The 17,774-nt window shown below is 31.0% G+C and overlaps 2 protein-coding genes across 3 annotated transcripts in view; one reads left to right on the plus strand and one right to left on the minus strand.

The window, feature by feature from the left end:
• The window catches only part of LOC114330230 (DNA-directed RNA polymerase I subunit RPA2), a 178,156-nt gene that overhangs the window by 45,449 nt on the left and 114,933 nt on the right, over positions 1 to 17,774 (minus strand). The window lies entirely within an intron of this gene.
• LOC114330232 (UMP-CMP kinase) lies at positions 1,421 to 16,961 on the plus strand. The gene is made up of 2 exons (XM_028279556.2): positions 1,421 to 1,913; positions 15,084 to 16,961. The coding sequence occupies exons 1-2, from the start codon at positions 1,667 to 1,669 to the stop codon at positions 15,488 to 15,490; spliced, it is 654 nt and encodes a 217-aa protein (XP_028135357.1). The 5' UTR covers positions 1,421 to 1,666; the 3' UTR covers positions 15,491 to 16,961.

Raw genomic sequence — 17,774 nt, forward strand, 5'->3', positions numbered from 1 at the left:
CAAGGATCAAACGTTTATAAATATCCATACTTAATTCAAAAATGCAATTTATGATACAATTTAAATTATTTCGAAAATTGTAATCTCATTTTGGAAAAAAGTGACAATAATGAGATTTATACAGCTATTTATAATGATATTTATATAGTTATACAGTATTTATAGGTACATTTATTTATACAGACATAATAATCTACCATTGTGAGTCTTCTTTCAATAAGTATTCTTCTCTTCTTCTTTAGCCCATTTCTATCCAACTTTGGACATAGGCCTTCCCCAAATCTTTCCATTTCCGTCTGTCCTTGGCTGCGCTTTTCCAGTGAGTTCCTGCAGCCTTTACAATATCGTCCTTCCATCGCATCTGAGGTCTTCCTCTTCTTCCTGTCCACCGTCTCCAGTTTTGTATTTTAGCATTCCATCTATTATCTTCCTGTCTCGCATTGTGGCCCGCAAATCTCCATTTTAACCCTGTTATATGTTCAGTTACATTTTTTACTTTTGTTTTCTCTCTTATCGATTTGTTTGATTTTCTGTCTAATATGATTCAATAAGTAAATCATATGAATATTCCGTAGTCTTGGGATGCTACTTAAAGACTATCTGCAAGAAACTCCTGATCACGGTCTATTTATTTCTTTATATAGTATAGTTATTTTGGTAGCGGGTAGATACTCCTTTGCGACCCCACAGGGGACAGATCTATTTCAAGAAAAGCAAATCTGCCCACTCGAGCTCATGGTTTTCCTCCCAAATACCTTTCTCCGCGGAGAAACCATGTCACGACCTTCTTCTCCTTGCAGTACGTCTCCTGTCGGAGGTTGGCTACCATCACAGCAATCTTAACTTTGTTGGCTAAGTGGGCCAACGAGGTCTGCCAAGATGGTTGTCAGGGTTCTCGTTTAGAGTCACACCATGTTCCCGGAGGTATTCTTATAACATCGGCGTTTAGCCTATCCAATTTCACAATACTGTAATGTAGATTGAATTTTAAGTACAACCATTGTTTGGTTCTGGGGCTAGTTAGCAAGTATTCACGAATTCACTGATGATGGACTGATAGGTCCGAAAACGTTCTGAATGAACCTATTTTATTTAATCCATTGGGATTTTTAAAATTTTATTAAATATACCTTTTACATACAAGTGGTTTTACTTCATGTTACGAGTTTTTTAACTATATGGTATACAGCCAACCCAGGGAACTACCCCTTTTAGTTAAATCTTAAATTTCTTGAAATTACATTATACATAATATCCATTTCTTTACTTTTATTTTTGTTATGTAAAATATTCCAAAGCCGGTCCTGTACCGTTCGATTTTTTGTTGGTTGGTTTGATATGTGACTGGGTAGTTGCGGTGACCTTCACTTATGACATTTGAGTACTTGACTTCTCATTCTTTCTTGTAGAAATACCAACTAGCTATCTCTGTCAACGGATATAAAATTGAAATCCGAACACACGTCAAACGTAAAATAATCATATGATTTTAAAAATAAATCGGAAAACGTGTTTTTAAAAAGGTGTATGGAAAATATAAATTTTCATTGGAAGACATAAAAGTACATGACTCTCAATATCGGAAATCGTTATCACTGAGACAATTTCATTTAATTACGTAACCGCCAAATCATCAATCTTAAAAAGTCGATTACAATGTGAGGTTATGTTTATGTCATTATTTGGCATTGGTACTCGAGCAGTGAGAACATTTGCTTCAGTTGGATTTCATACCATGAAACCTAAAGTTGTGTTCGTATTAGGGGGCCCAGGGGCCGGAAAAGGCACCCAAAGCCAGAAAATAGTCGAGACTTTCGGCTATACCCATTTATCTGCCGGCGATCTGTTAAGGGAAGAAAGAAACAACCCTGGATCACAGTATGGGGAACTCATAGAGAATTACATTAAAGAAGGTAAAATTGGTGATGTGTTTAAATATCCTTTAAACTAAATAACTTTATTGTCAACTATACAATACAAAGGTTAAATTCTCTGATTAAGACCTTGGAAAAATATATTTTTAATATAATTTATAATAATTCTATCAAGGATATTATCATTTTTAGTACAGATTATCTTATAGCTATATTTAAAAATATGCAACGTTAACTGCAATTGCAAAAAATAAAACATATTAAAAAAAGATTGAAAGGGGATTTTTCCTTTTCAGCTTAACACCTCAAAATATTTACTTAAAAATATACAATAAGTCCCATAAGTAGATAAACAATCTCATCAATCAAATAGGTTGACAAATATTTTTGAATATTGTTGTAATACATTGTTAAAATAAAAACAATTGAACTATAGTAATTTCTGTTTCTATATTTGTTTTTCAATATACAGTAAATATTAAACGAACTAAGACTGTTTGTGAGAAACTTAATTATATATTAGGTATGTTCTTAGCTGTTCTAGGTATCATGAGTTTATTTTTGCAGTTTTCACTCCTTGCTTTTTAAAAACGCAGTACTACCTTCATAGCTCTCACTCCTATTGCTCTACAGCCTAAGTTGGGCCCTGGACTCCCTCAGCATTAGTCTCCTAGTATTTCTGTCCCTGATGTAAGTAAAAAAAGCGTTTTGTACTTCTTTTTCTTACAAGATTCCTTTTTTTATTGTGGCATTAGTTCGGATGATGACAATTTTGTCGAAAGCACTCAGCTAAAGAAATTAAATTACTTCTTACACACTTTGATGTACTATTTTTTCAATTCCTTTATTCTTTAGCATGTATATCGACCTTTATACCAAATCTTTTCTGGCATTATCTATAATAGATTGTCGGAATACTCCGAAAATATAATTGGTGATTATCAAAATGGATTCAGACCAAATAGAGCCACTACAGACAATATATTCATACTAAGAATAATACAAGAGAAAGCTTATGCATACGAGATAGAACTATGTTATAATATGTATATTGGTATACTATGTATAGCGTGTCTACTTAAGTTGGAAACATATGGGAAACTTTTTTATTGTTAATTTTACGAAAAAAAGTTATTCTTTATAAAAAGTTCTGCATGCCCCAAAACCTAAGATTCAATCATCAGATATCAAATTTTCTTAATATTATACGAGGTATGTCAAAAAATATGAATTTCGGTCGAGGGTAAAGTACCTTTATTTCTCTCAGTATCGAAAATTCTTATGATAAAAAGTTGTTTGGAATTAAAAACTAAGACCACATATGCAATTACATGCTTCTAATTGAAAAAAAAAATTATTTTCTCAAATTTATGGATACCAAACATCGTTTTTAATTACTACAAATATGATAACTCGTTTATTATTAATTTTACGAAAAAAAAGTTATTCTTCATAAAAAGCTTTGCATGGTCTAAAATCTAAGACACAACCATGATAAATCAACTTTTATTAATTTTATACGAGGTGTGTCAAAAAATATGAAATTGGCTTAAGATTATAGTACCTTTATATTTCACAATATTTCAATTAGAATGATGTAATTGCATATTGAAACATAATTTTTAATTCTAAACAACTTTTTTTAATAAACATTTTCAATATTGTGAAAAATAAAGGTACTTTACTCTTGAGTGAAATTCATATTTTTTGACATACCTCGTATAATATTAATAAAATATGATATCTGATGGTTGCATCTTCGGTCTTGGGACATACAGAGCTTTTTATAAATTATAAAGAATACCTTTTTTTCATAAAAGTAATAATAAAAGAGTTATCGTATGTGTAATAAATAAAGATGAAGTAAAGTATCACATAAATTTGAGAAAAATTTGGAATTTTTTTTCCAATTAGAAGCATGTAATTGCATATTTGATCTCAGTTTTTATTTCCAAACAACTTTTTATAATAAGAATTTTCGATATTGAGAGAAATAAAGGTACTTTACTCTTGAACGAAGTTCATATTTTTTGACATACCTCGTATAATATTGACAAAATTTGATAGCTGATGATTTAATCTTAGGTTTTAGAGCATGCAGAACTTTTTATACAGAATAACTTTTTTTCGTAAAATGAATAACAAAAAAGTTTCCCATATATTTCCAACTTAAGTAGACACACTGTATAGAATTTAACAAGATTTTGATAGTGTGAAAAGAGACAAAATGCTGGAAGACCTCCGTAATCTAGGTATACTAAAAAAATATATCAGTCTCATAAAAATGATGTTGCAGGGTTCAAAAGCTGCAGTTAGAGTAGATGGAGAACTGTCTCCCCTGTTTGACATCAACACGGAGGTGAGACAGGGAGACATACTTTCTAACATGCTGTTCAACCTAGTTCTTTAGGCAGTAATCAGAAAAACCAATGTAACCGGCCATATAAACACCAAAACAGTTTAAATTACTGCGTATGCAGATGATGTCACCATTATTAGTAGAAGCAAGACACAACTAATGGAAACGTTGAAGGAAATTGATCCTGAAGCACAAGAGGGCTTAAAATAAATTAAACAAAACTAAGTACATGACCATCAAAAGAACACCTGAGAATGAAAAATAATATAGCAATAGACAACTATACTATTCAATGTGTGGTTGCCTTCACATATATGTGCACAGAAATCAACCAGAAGAATTCCATAAGTAGCAAAATTAATGCACGTATTTCCAGTGGAAATCATACATACTATGTTAATAAAAGATTGATGACATCGAAATTATTAGACAAAAGAACCAAAATGACTATCTACAGAACCTTGATTAGACCTGTAGTAACATATTGTTGTGAAACCTGGGTAATATTGAAAAAAAAAATGAAGCGGAACTCAGAATATTCGGGAGAAAGATACCGAGAAAAGTATATGGCCCACTGCAAGAGGAAGACACATCAGGAGAAACGACGAGGTTAATGAACTGAATGAAGGGTATGATATTGTAAGATTTGTGAAAAGTCAGACTGTCATGGCTGGGACATGTTCAATGACAAGAAGATACGAAAACGACAAAGAAGATATTACAGTGGACGCCGGTAGGAAGGAGAAAGAAGGGAAGGCCCAGGACGAGATGGTTGGATGACGTGGAAGACGACCTGAAAACCATGAATATAAGACAATGGAGGAGAAGGGCACAAGAGAGATCTGAATGGAAGAACATAGCCAGACAGGCAAAGACCCATCCAGGGTTATGATGCCAAAAGAAGAAGAAGAAAATGTATATCGACTTCTTCCTTGGTCGTCCTACCATAGTTCTGCTAAGCGTTCTATTAGGTGTTCTGTCGTTATCTATTCTTATTGGGACCGTGCAAGTTTGAAAGAGCAATACCTGGTTTCATAGCTCAGCAACATTTTTAGCACTTTAGCTGCCCTAATGTTGCTTCCTAACATTCATATCATTAACAAGATTTTTCAGTCCCTCTTTTCTTGTATTGTTAATTTTAATAGTTCATAATATTAGGTAAGTATATCATTTTATAAGTTATAGTGAAAATACCTACTAAGTTTCTTTTTTTACTGTAAATAAAGCACTTAGTTTTATTTCTATTCTTGTTTTTTAAGATTGTCACAATTTTGAATTTTATGACTGGAGCACTAAGTTGCTTAGCAATAAATATCTTAAAAATGTTTTCTGAAATTAAAATTTAGTATTTAGTAAAAATGTACTGAATTTAGGAAACTGTTATTTAAAATATATGATAAGGTCTTTGTAATGATATATTGTTCTCAAGCCTTTCACAATACACCCACCTACACTCTTAGATAAAATCATTTTAAAATAAACTAAAAAAACTAATGTCACTGGACAGTCCCGGCGCTAGGGTATAAGCCTGCAAAACTAGCATAGGTGCCCTTCGTTTTTTTTAATAGTACTTCATCATCATTATCACCATCTAGCCTTCCTCTGATAAGTTTCAACTTTGTTAATTTCTTACTCTTGTAATCTACAATTTGTTTTGATTTATTAATCTACATTTTGTTTTGATTTATTTTAAGATTCTTTGTTGTATATGTAGGTGGAATGGATATTGGAACACTGTATTTGTCATCTCTAGGTAATCATACCCTTATTCATATCATGGGTATAACTAATTTAAAGTTTAAGTTTAATTTACAACTAATTTCAGAGTTTAAGATCTAGTTGGCTTTTTTTATGTATCACAAGTGCTAATTTACTACATTTTCTAGAATTACAGGATGGCTTAAGCAACTGCGATTGCTCTTGTATAGATAAAGTTTTTCGTCATGAATTTTTATGTGAAATGAAAAATTTATTTTTAATGAAACTTTATTAATTTTTAATAAACTATAAAGTGATTATTTCTTAATGGGTATAATATCACATATAAACAATATAAAGTGACACTTCTGTGAATGATTTGCTAAATTGTCTTAGTTATTGATAAGTTATTTGGAACTATTTTTATCAGCTTTATAATAGTACCACTTCATAATTTTGAAAAAATAAGTTTTTCATGTTATTTGCAAGATAATGCAACCTCTTACATAAATGAATCTATAGATTCAATAATGGTTGCAATGTAGTTTTAAACTTAAATTTTTACTCGGTATTTTGTGTATACTTTATGTAATTTATATCTTTCTTAATTCTTTGAATTGCAAATTTATCTGTTAGATTTATCTAATTATTTTATATCATTCTTTTTTTTTGAGTTAAATGAATTTCCATTTATCAGATGAAGTTGCTAATCACAATAAAAAATTTAAAATCACTGGTTACACTGTAGATAATGTTGGAAAATTCTCGAGAATGAAAAATCGGAGAATATTCTCCATATGGAGAATTTTCTGAGAATGAACCTCATGACGCACTTAAGAGGAAACAGTAGCGATCAACAGGTAGCGAAAACGCGTTCCAAGATTGCGGCTGTAATTTTGAATATTTTTTCGAGATATTTGGCACACGTATTCGTAATATAATAAAGAATGGCGGTACAGAGCCCAGTTTGAAAAATATATTAATATGTGGAAATTACTCTGTAATTAAATACAATATTAAAAAAACGAGCCTGTACCGCCAGTAAGAAGAACAAAAAAATACACTTTCTTCAAATAAACTTTTTTATCCGATGCCTAGATTTTGTGTCATTTTGGAACTACTAATGAAATAAAAAATTTTAGTAGTTCCAAAATGACACAAAATCTTAATGCCTTGCCGACTTAATGACTTAATAGCCTTGCTGACTTCTCTCCTAGCTTTCACTCAGGCAATCCGGGTTCAAATCCTGGCGTTGAAATTTTTTTTGTTTTTAAAATTGACATTTTATTTTGAAAAATAATTATTTTTATAATAAGGGCGTTATTCAGCGGAATACTGGATTTATTGTGTTTTGATTGATTTGCACACTTTCGATAGCTATTTTCTATTGGATATATTGCGTTTGGAAGAAATTTTTTGTAACCACTGGATATATTTCACGACACATGACAAAGCTATTTAGTATTAATTTAACTCACTCCTCATACAGACAAACATCCATTTTTTATACCTATTATAGAGAACAGAGAAATATTTAGATTCCTATTAAAAAATGGGGGTTGGCGATAGAAAAGTGAAAAATTAGGGTTGTATGTATCTTTTGGTTCTACATCATATTACATTAAGAAAAAACAGTTTGTCCAAAAAATAAAAAAAAAATGTCGGGAGGGAGGGGGGAGGGCAACCCCCTTTTTCACTTAGATTGGTCGTACTAACTCAGGAAGCTTCAGGGGTTCATTTACAACAACTTTGCTTATTAAGGTCAATCATAATATTTATGATCAAATGCATAGTTCTATTTCATAAGTTCTATGCATAATTCTATAAAAGACATACAGATTTTTTTATATTGTCTCGTATAAATAATACAAACGTGGTATTATGAAAATAATTATTTTTCAAATTAAAATGTCAATTTTAAAAACAAAAAAAAATTTCAACGCCAGGATTTGAACCCGGATTGCCTGAGTGAAAGCTAGGGGAGAAGTCAGCAAGGCTATTAAGAGTTGTAAGTCACGTAGATAAATATTTGACATAAGTTGTAGCGTTTTTCCATCAAATTTCATATTTTACCTTTTTTGTGTAAAATCCCCGGTTTTGGGCCAGCTGACACATCATTTGTTAATAAGCTTTGGAATACCTAACTAAATAAAAAGAAAGCAGCCATGCTAAAATGCTCCGGTCAAATTTGACACTACCTCCTTGGCTACAACACACTCAGTCGAATAGAATATTGTCAGTATATTGTCAGTCAGACAGTGACAATTAGTGAAAATTTTAAATATTTGAGATGGCATCGGGAATATTTTGAGTTGTTGATTAAATAAAATTGATAGTGTATTTGATAAATAATTGATTTAAGACGTGAACTTAATAAAAAGTTATTTATTGTTTATTATTTATGGAAGACCCAAAGCAGAGAAGGATATATTCAGTGATCCAAGTATTTTGTTGTTAAATATGTTCAAAATTGTAAGCGTTTCATTGTAACAATATATTATTAAAAAAATCACTTTTCCTCTTTTTTGATTGATTATTAATTGATAGTACAGTAGATAAATTATTACAATCACTGAATACACGGTTAGTGAAAAAATTATCATATTAATTAACTGAATTAATAATTAAGGCAATTAATTATACCAGTAACAGTTATCCAAGAACATTCAAATCTTTAAAGTTAATGATGACATTGTCAAGTAAAGTTTACATATCCATACCAGTGAGAATTTTACTACACGTAATTTGCCGTTTAAAGACAGAAAAAGTAGGTATAGCCGTAAAATATTTGCAAATTATGTGCCGATGGCCTTAAATGGTATATAATTTTAACAGTATGTAATGATATGCAAAGAATATACTAACAGGAATTATTTACATCTGGTTCAATTTTCTGCTGTGTTTTATATTTATTATGACCTTTTGGTCTTGGTAGATACGACTTGCAGAAAAGATAAGATGAGAAATATTGCCGTTTGTATATCGGTGGTTAAAATACAACTTTTCAGCTAGTACGCTAGTAATCCATTCTGGACGAATCAAAGAAACAAATCTATAATATTCAGGTTTTGAAGGTCCCCAGATAGCATCTCACATTTTCATTAAAATAAAAAACACCTGTCTAAAAATTATTTGTTGCTCATTACTTTAATTAAAGCACAAAATGATGTCCAAAGAGAACTCTTTTTCAGGTTCCAAGTCATTTTTTCTATAACTTTTGCACTGAATCTTGTGGTTCTTTCTCATCTTTTAACATCCACTATTTGATTGTTTGCAGTCCTCTCCGATATTTTGGTTTCATTTGCTTTTTTATTTTAATGTCCAGCACAAGCAACTGATTTTGTTGTCTCATAATCTCACTAACTATTAGAAGTGGATCTTAGAGTACCAAAAAGCAAGGTCTGGACCAGATGGGAGCCTGTATTTTAACACAACATAACTACCACTGGAAAACTATACCTGGAAAGCACATGGCAAAATGTATATTGGATGTACGAGTACTAATATGGACTAAATTTTAGTTTCAAATAATGCATAAAACAAGCAGGAATTAGCTCAGAATCCCAACAACCTTTACTAAATAGAACTTTATTTACACATTTATGTAACTGGTGACGATCCATTAGACCTGCATAAGATTATAAAGGGTTCCAGAATTCTAGAATGCATATCATGAATATGCCGATTGTCTACAGTTAGTGATGTTAGAAGAGAATATTCTCGGCCAGAAAATTCTCTCGAGAATATTCTCGGCAAAAATTTTCTATATTTTCAAAAACCGAAACAAAAATAAAAACTAGATACGGGTCAAATTATTATAATTTAAGAAATATGTAGGTATATTGTTTTGGTGCAATATTAACGTGCAAATATTTAGAATGGTGTTCATTTAAGCAGAGAAGAACAAGTTGAGGAAACTGAGTTTGTAGATAATTTAGCAACTTTAAAATATGGTGATGAGTCGGCTGAAATAATGGCAGATTTGGCACTTTATCGGTCTAAGGAGGGCTTTTTTGAAAAACCATACATTGTAAAATCAATTGCAAAACTAGACTTAATCATATGGTGAAAAGGTACATGTTTCGGAACAAAATTAACTAAAATAGTAGTTGATATATTATTAAGCATGCCTTCATCCAGTGCAGCGACTGAAAGAAGTTTCAGTACTTATGGTTTTTTTATCCACTCCTCTAAAAGAAACCGGCTCACTGCTGAACGGGCTCGTAAGGTAACTTTTATTGCTCACAATTTAAAATTGTTAGATGTAGACCAATCCATGACTGAGCTGGCCACTCGTGAAAAACAAAATCCCACAACTCATCAGTACATTGAAATGCATATTGTAGATGACTAGGATGAGCTAATGATAGAAATAGATTCTGAATCAGAGGTCTCATCTTTTATCATACCACATCGATTATTTGCTGTTAAGAAAAAAATTTCATTTTTTATCAAAGAAATTTTGTGTTTTCTGTTGTTTTTGTATTTTTTATATACAAAGAACACTGTTGTTTCGTCTCATAATTTTGTACATATATAAGATCATGATTTTTAAAACCCTATTTTTCATCTTCAACAATATTCTTAAGGTGATACAGTAGCGATCAACAGGTAGCCAAAACGCGTTCCAAGATTGCGGCTGTAATTTTGAATATTTTTTCGAGATATTTGGCACACGTATTCGTAGTATAATAAAGAATGGCGGTACAGAGCCCAATTTGAAAAATATAGTAATATGTGGAAATTACTCTGTAATTAAATACAATATTAAAAAAACGAGCCTGTACCGCCATTAAGAAGAACAAAAAAATACACTTTCTTCAAATAAACTTTTTTATCCGATGCCTAGATTTTGTGTCATTTTGGAACTACTAAAATTTTTTATTTCATTAGTAGTTCCAAAATGACACAAAATCTAGGCATCGGATAAAAAAGTTTATTTGAAGAAAGTGTATTTTTTTGTTCTTCTTACTGGCGGTACAGGCTCGTTTTTTTAATATTGTATTTAATTACAGAGTAATTTCCACATATTAATATATTTTTCAAACTGGGCTCTGTACCGCCATTCTTTATTATATTACGAATACGTGTGCCAAATATCTCGAAAAAATATTCAAAATTACAGCCGCAATCTTGGAACGCGTTTTCGCTACCTGTTGATCGCTACTGTATCACCTTAAGAATATTGTTGAAGATGAAAAATAGGGTTTTAAAAATCATGATCTTATATATGTACAAAATTATGAGACGAAACAACAGTGTTCTTTGTATATAAAAAATACAAAAACAACAGAAAACACAAAATTTCTTTGATAAAAAATGAAATTTTTTTCTTAACAGCAAATAATCGATGTGGTATGATAAAAGATGAGACCTCTGATTCAGAATCTATTTCTATCATTAGCTCATCCTAGTCATCTACAATATGCATTTCAATGTACTGATGAGTTGTGGGATTTTGTTTTTCACGAGTGGCCAGCTCAGTCATGGATTGGTCTACATCTAACAATTTTAAATTGTGAGCAATAAAAGTTACCTTACGAGCCCGTTCAGCAGTGAGCCGGTTTCTTTTAGAGGAGTGGATAAAAAAACCATAAGTACTGAAACTTCTTTCAGTCGCTGCACTGGATGAAGGCATGCTTAATAATATATCAACTACTATTTTAGTTAATTTTGTTCCGAAACATGTACCTTTTCACCATATGATTAAGTCTAGTTTTGCAATTGATTTTACAATGTATGGTTTTTCAAAAAAGCCCTCCTTAGACCGATAAAGTGCCAAATCTGCCATTATTTCAGCCGACTCATCACCATATTTTAAAGTTGCTAAATTATCTACAAACTCAGTTTCCTCAACTTGTTCTTCTCTGCTTAAATGAACACCATTCTAAATATTTGCACGTTAATATTGCACCAAAACAATATACCTACATATTTCTTAAATTATAATAATTTGACCCGTATCTAGTTTTTATTTTTGTTTCGGTTTTTGAAAATATAGAAAATTTTTGCCGAGAATATTCTCGAGAGAATTTTCTGGCCGAGAATATTCTCTTCTAACATCACTAACTGTAGACAATCGGCATATTCATGATATGCATTCTAGAATTCTGGAACCCTTTATAATCTTATGCAGGTCTAATGGATCGTCACCAGTTACATAAATGTGTAAATAAAGTTCTATTTAGTAAAGGTTGTTGGGATTCTGAGCTAATTCCTGCTTGTTTTATGCATTATTTGAAACTAAAATTTAGTCCATATTAGTACTCGTACATCCAATATACATTTTGCCATGTGCTTTCCAGGTATAGTTTTCCAGTGGTAGTTATGTTGTGTTAAAATACAGGCTCCCATCTGGTCCAGACCTTGCTTTTTGGTACTCTAAGATCCACTTCTAATAGTTAGTGAGATTATGAGACAACAAAATCAGTTGCTTGTGCTGGACATTAAAATAAAAAAGCAAATGAAACCAAAATATCGGAGAGGACTGCAAACAATCAAATAGTGGATGTTAAAAGATGAGAAAGAACCACAAGATTCAGTGCAAAAGTTATAGAAAAAATGACTTGGAACCTGAAAAAGAGTTCTCTTTGGACATCATTTTGTGCTTTAATTAAAGTAATGAGCAACAAATAATTTTTAGACAGGTGTTTTTTATTTTAATGAAAATGTGAGATGCTATCTGGGGACCTTCAAAACCTGAATATTATAGATTTGTTTCTTTGATTCGTCCAGAATGGATTACTAGCGTACTAGCTGAAAAGTTGTATTTTAACCACCGATATACAAACGGCAATATTTCTCATCTTATCTTTTCTGCAAGTCGTATCTACCAAGACCAAAAGGTCATAATAAATATAAAACACAGCAGAAAATTGAACCAGATGTAAATAATTCCTGTTAGTATATTCTTTGCATATCATTACATACTGTTAAAATTATATACCATTTAAGGCCATCGGCACATAATTTGCAAATATTTTACGGCTATACCTACTTTTTCTGTCTTTAAACGGCAAATTACGTGTAGTAAAATTCTCACTGGTATGGATATGTAAACTTTACTTGACAATGTCATCATTAACTTTAAAGATTTGAATGTTCTTGGATAACTGTTACTGGTATAATTAATTGCCTTAATTATTAATTCAGTTAATTAATATGATAATTTTTTCACTAACCGTGTATTCAGTGATTGTAATAATTTATCTACTGTACTATCAATTAATAATCAATCAAAAAAGAGGAAAAGTGATTTTTTTAATAATATATTGTTACAATGAAACGCTTACAATTTTGAACATCTTTAACAACAAAATACTTGGATCACTGAATATATCCTTCTCTGCTTTGGGTCTTCCATAAATAATAAACAATAAATAACTTTTTATTAAGTTCACGTCTTAAATCAATTATTTATCAAATACACTATCAATTTTATTTAATCAACAACTCAAAATATTCCCGATGCCATCTCAAATATTTAAAATTTTCACTAATTGTCACTGTCTGACTGACAATATACTGACAATATTCTATTCGACTGAGTGTGTTGTAGCCAAGGAGGTAGTGTCAAATTTGACCGGAGCATTTTAGCATGGCTGCTTTCTTTTTATTTAGTTAGGTATTCCAAAGCTTATTAACAAATGATGTGTCAGCTGGCCCAAAACCGGGGATTTTACACAAAAAAGGTAAAATATGAAATTTGATGGAAAAACGCTACAACTTATGTCAAATATTTATCTACGTGACTTACAACTCTTAATAGCCTTGCTGACTTCTCCCCTAGCTTTCACTCAGGCAATCCGGGTTAAAATCCTGGCGTTGAAATTTTTTTTTGTTTTTAAAATTGACATTTTAATTTGAAAAATAATTATTTTCATAATACCACGTTTGTATTATTTATACGAGACAATATAAAAAAATCTGTATGTCTTTTATAGAATTATGCATAGAACTTATGAAATAGAACTATGCATTTGATCATAAATATTATGATTGACCTTAATAAGCAAAGTTGTTGTAAATGAACCCCTGAAGCTTCCTGAGTTAGTACGACCAATCTAAGTGAAAAAGGGGGTTGCCCTCCCCCCTCCCTCCCGACATTTTTTTTTATTTTTTGGACAAACTGTTTTTTCTTAATGTAATATGATGTAGAACCAAAAGATACATACAACCCTAATTTTTCACTTTTCTATCGCCAACCCCCATTTTTTAATAGGAATCTAAATATTTCTCTGTTCTCTATAATAGGTATAAAAAATGGATGTTTGTCTGTATGAGGAGTGAGTTAAATTAATACTAAATAGCTTTGTCATGTGTCGTGAAATATATCCAGTGGTTACAAAAAATTTCTTCCAAACGCAATATATCCAATAGAAAATAGCTATCGAAAGTGTGCAAATCAATCAAAACACAATAAATCCAGTATTCCGCTGAATAACGCCCTTATTATAAAAATAATTATTTTTCAAAATAAAATGTCAATTTTAAAAACAAAAAAAATTTCAACGCCAGGATTTGAACCCGGATTGCCTGAGTGAAAGCTAGGAGAGAAGTCAGCAAGGCTATTAAGAATCGTAAGTCACGTAGATAAATATTTGACATAAGTTGTAGCGTCTTTCCATCAAGTTTCATATTTTACCTTTTCTTGTCTAAAATCCCCGGTTTTGGGCCAGCTGACACATCATTTGTTAATAAGCTTTGGAATACCTAACTAAATAAAAAGAAAGCAGCCATGCTAAAATGCTCCGGTCAAATTTGACACTACCTCCCTGGCTATTGTATAACAAAGATAGATTAGAAAAATATTACCACGGATATTGTGTTCATTTTTTTCGAATGGGCCGAAAGTCTCTTAGAATAAATAAAAAGTTTAAAATAAAAAAAATATGAGATATTTGAAATTAAAAATCACACTAAATGTTCTCTTAGTTTTTCACCCCTGTAACTTATTAAAATAAACATTAGAGAAGTTCTCAGGGACTTCCGGCCCGCGCTAATAACGTAATCTTTCATTCTGCGTTTAAATTTTTCAAAAATACTTTAGTTTTCTCAGGATTCGAAAAAAATGAATCCCATTTGAATAGCATTGTAGCAGAAACTACGTACCCATTACCCATCCCCTTAAGCTAACAAATATTATTTTTCAGGTAAAATTGTTCCTGTTGAGATAACTTGCAGCCTCTTAGAAAAAGCCATGGAAAAATCAGGCAAGGAAAAATTTCTTATCGACGGTTTCCCTAGGAACAAAGACAACCTAGATGGTTGGAATAGGCAGGTGGCCGATAAAGTAAACTTAGAATTTGTTTTGTTCTTCGACTGTCCTTTGGAAATATGCCTCAACAGATGTCTTGAAAGAGGAGCATCAGGTAGTGGTCGATCGGATGATAACGAAGAAAGTTTGAAGAAGAGGGTTAATGTGTACCTTAATGAAAGTAAACCAATTATCGACCATTACGATGAATTCAACTTAGTGAAGAAAATAGATGCTACTCAAAATGAAGATAAAGTATTTGACGAAGTTAAAAAGCTTTTTCGAGACAGTGGAGACCACTAGGTGTAATTGCAATAAGTAAAACGTTGGTCAGACTAGTCAAAACATATTTGGTTTAATGCAATTCTTTGCTGTCATATAAGTTGTCTCAAGTTGTACTTAATTGGGGGCATTTTTGTTATTTAATTCGTACGCAAAAACCTTTTTACAATTTACTTAAACTTAAGTGGAATACATTATTTTTATTAATAAATATCATGATTATTTGTACTTATTTTTTTATACATCAATGATTTTTATAAAATTTTTATAACGTATTTTATATGTCAAATATTGTAGGCTTCATAGAGCTTGTTTAGTGACTAATAATAAAAAGTGTGCCCTTATAAAGCGAAGTAGTCATAATTTTTTAGTTTAGACTATTTACAAAATACTATCTCTCTTGAGTTATATTTTCCATATTTTTTACTTTTCTTATGTGGTATTTCTTATAATATATATTGCAATGACATGTGACGAGTGCAAATGAGATAATGAGATAATACCAAGCATTCGATACAGTTCAGTATGCGAAAAAAAGTAATTTCACATAGCTCACCATAATTTTGGCGTTTGCTGTACTATACTATGGTTCATTTTTTAAATAGGAGGAGTAATCTTAAACGACAGATTCACACCCAATAATGTCACTACAAAATAACCAGATCATCTTCTTTTTTGGTTGATCATGTCGGTCTTCGATGGTAATCCATAAATATTATATTATACTAATACATCGGTAAAAAGTTCTAAAATCAACTGTTTTTTAAATAAACGCAGACTAAAAATCTAAAAATTAAAGAAAAACGGCAGAAAACACAAAAAAATCGCCGATATTACTTAATTAACCTATGAATTTTAAATGTAATTAATGTCAAAATTTCATAAATATCAATAGTGACAAATTTTTATAATTTAGTGGAGTAAACTTGCCTGTGGTTGGACCAATTACAAACATGCTTTACGGCGCGGTAAATTTGAATTACTGCTCCTATTTAAAAAACGAGGTATAATAACTAAGTACTGAACGTATGTAACTGAGGTTACCAACTACTCAAAACTGGCATCTACGCATTCGTTTATCAATTTCACATTATACAATCATAGGAGCATTACGTCATTACTTTATTTATGACTTTTATGTGGTAAATGTTTTGTCTAGTCTGTATAGGTAATTTTGTTATACGGAAAAAGCATTCCCTGTCGAATTAAAATGTTCAATCACAGTGCAAATGAAACTATGAATACATTTAGCATTTAATGTTAAGATTCCAAAACTGTTCATGTGTTCTATCTAGTGGTATGTTCGTAGATTTTAGTTTTGATCTGCTATGTTCACTTTTATAAATTTTTAGTTTATTTTATACTTTGCAATGGTATACCATTTCAGCAATACTTACTGGTAAGGATCATTTTAAAAGTGTTATAAGATAGAACTAGCAGATTAAAATATTGAAAATATAAAAACAGTTAATAAAGAAATTTTCTCGAGAAATATTTTTTGTATTATTGGATCAATAGTGACAATCATAGAAAAGTAAAATATCGACACGGTTTAAACATGAGGTCCAAACAAAAGATGAGGTAAAACAGTCCTGATTAAGTACCAGTAGAAATAATAAAGCTAATAGAAGAAGAACAAATTGGAATATTGGTCGACTTATATAATACAATTAGCAGCCCAAATCATTCCCAGAGATTGGCTGATGTCTACATTCATAACACTGGCAAAAGAAAAACAAAAAGTTAAATATAAGTCATGAATTAAAAACAATTTTAAAAATTATAGCGAAAAATACACAAGACACTTAAACTAGAGATTAGCGATAATTTGGATTTAGACATGAGAAATATCAGGATTATTAACACTCTCTATTATAATTTATCACTTAGCAGTGGTAAAGAAGAACAATGTTTTTTAGAAGAATAATTACAGATTGAGTGAGGTGTCAGGCAGGACTGTGTCCTGTTTCCTATGTTCAATATATTTCAGAGGAAATAATTCAGGAAGCACTAGAAGAACTAATTACGGGAATAAAAGTATACAAGATGCATGATAGTGTCCCATTAGCCAAGCTATGAAGAATATATCGAGTGGGGTTTACCAATTAATCCATCAAAAATAGAGTATATAGTGTAAAGTAAAAGAAGGCACTTAGAGCAGGAAGAGGACACGAGTAAAAAATACTGATATGGTCCTTTTCGTAGGCATTTTTCAGTGCGTCACAAATGATAGAAAAAAAGGTAAGTCCGTGATAATACACATTTATAACATTTATTCTAACATGACATTTTAGTTAAATCCGAC

Source organism: Diabrotica virgifera, chromosome 1 (genome assembly GCF_917563875.1).
Source record: "Diabrotica virgifera virgifera chromosome 1, PGI_DIABVI_V3a".
Taxonomy (NCBI): domain Eukaryota; kingdom Metazoa; phylum Arthropoda; class Insecta; order Coleoptera; family Chrysomelidae; genus Diabrotica; species Diabrotica virgifera.

Coding starts and splice junctions, on each gene's coding strand:
- LOC114330232 (XM_028279556.2), top strand. CDS start 1,667: ATGTTTATGTCATTATTTGGCATTGGTACTCGAGCAGTGAGAACATTT. Junction 1,914..15,083: donor AGAGAATTACATTAAAGAAG/GTAAAATTGGTG, acceptor ATTATTTTTCAG/GTAAAATTGTTCCTGTTGAG.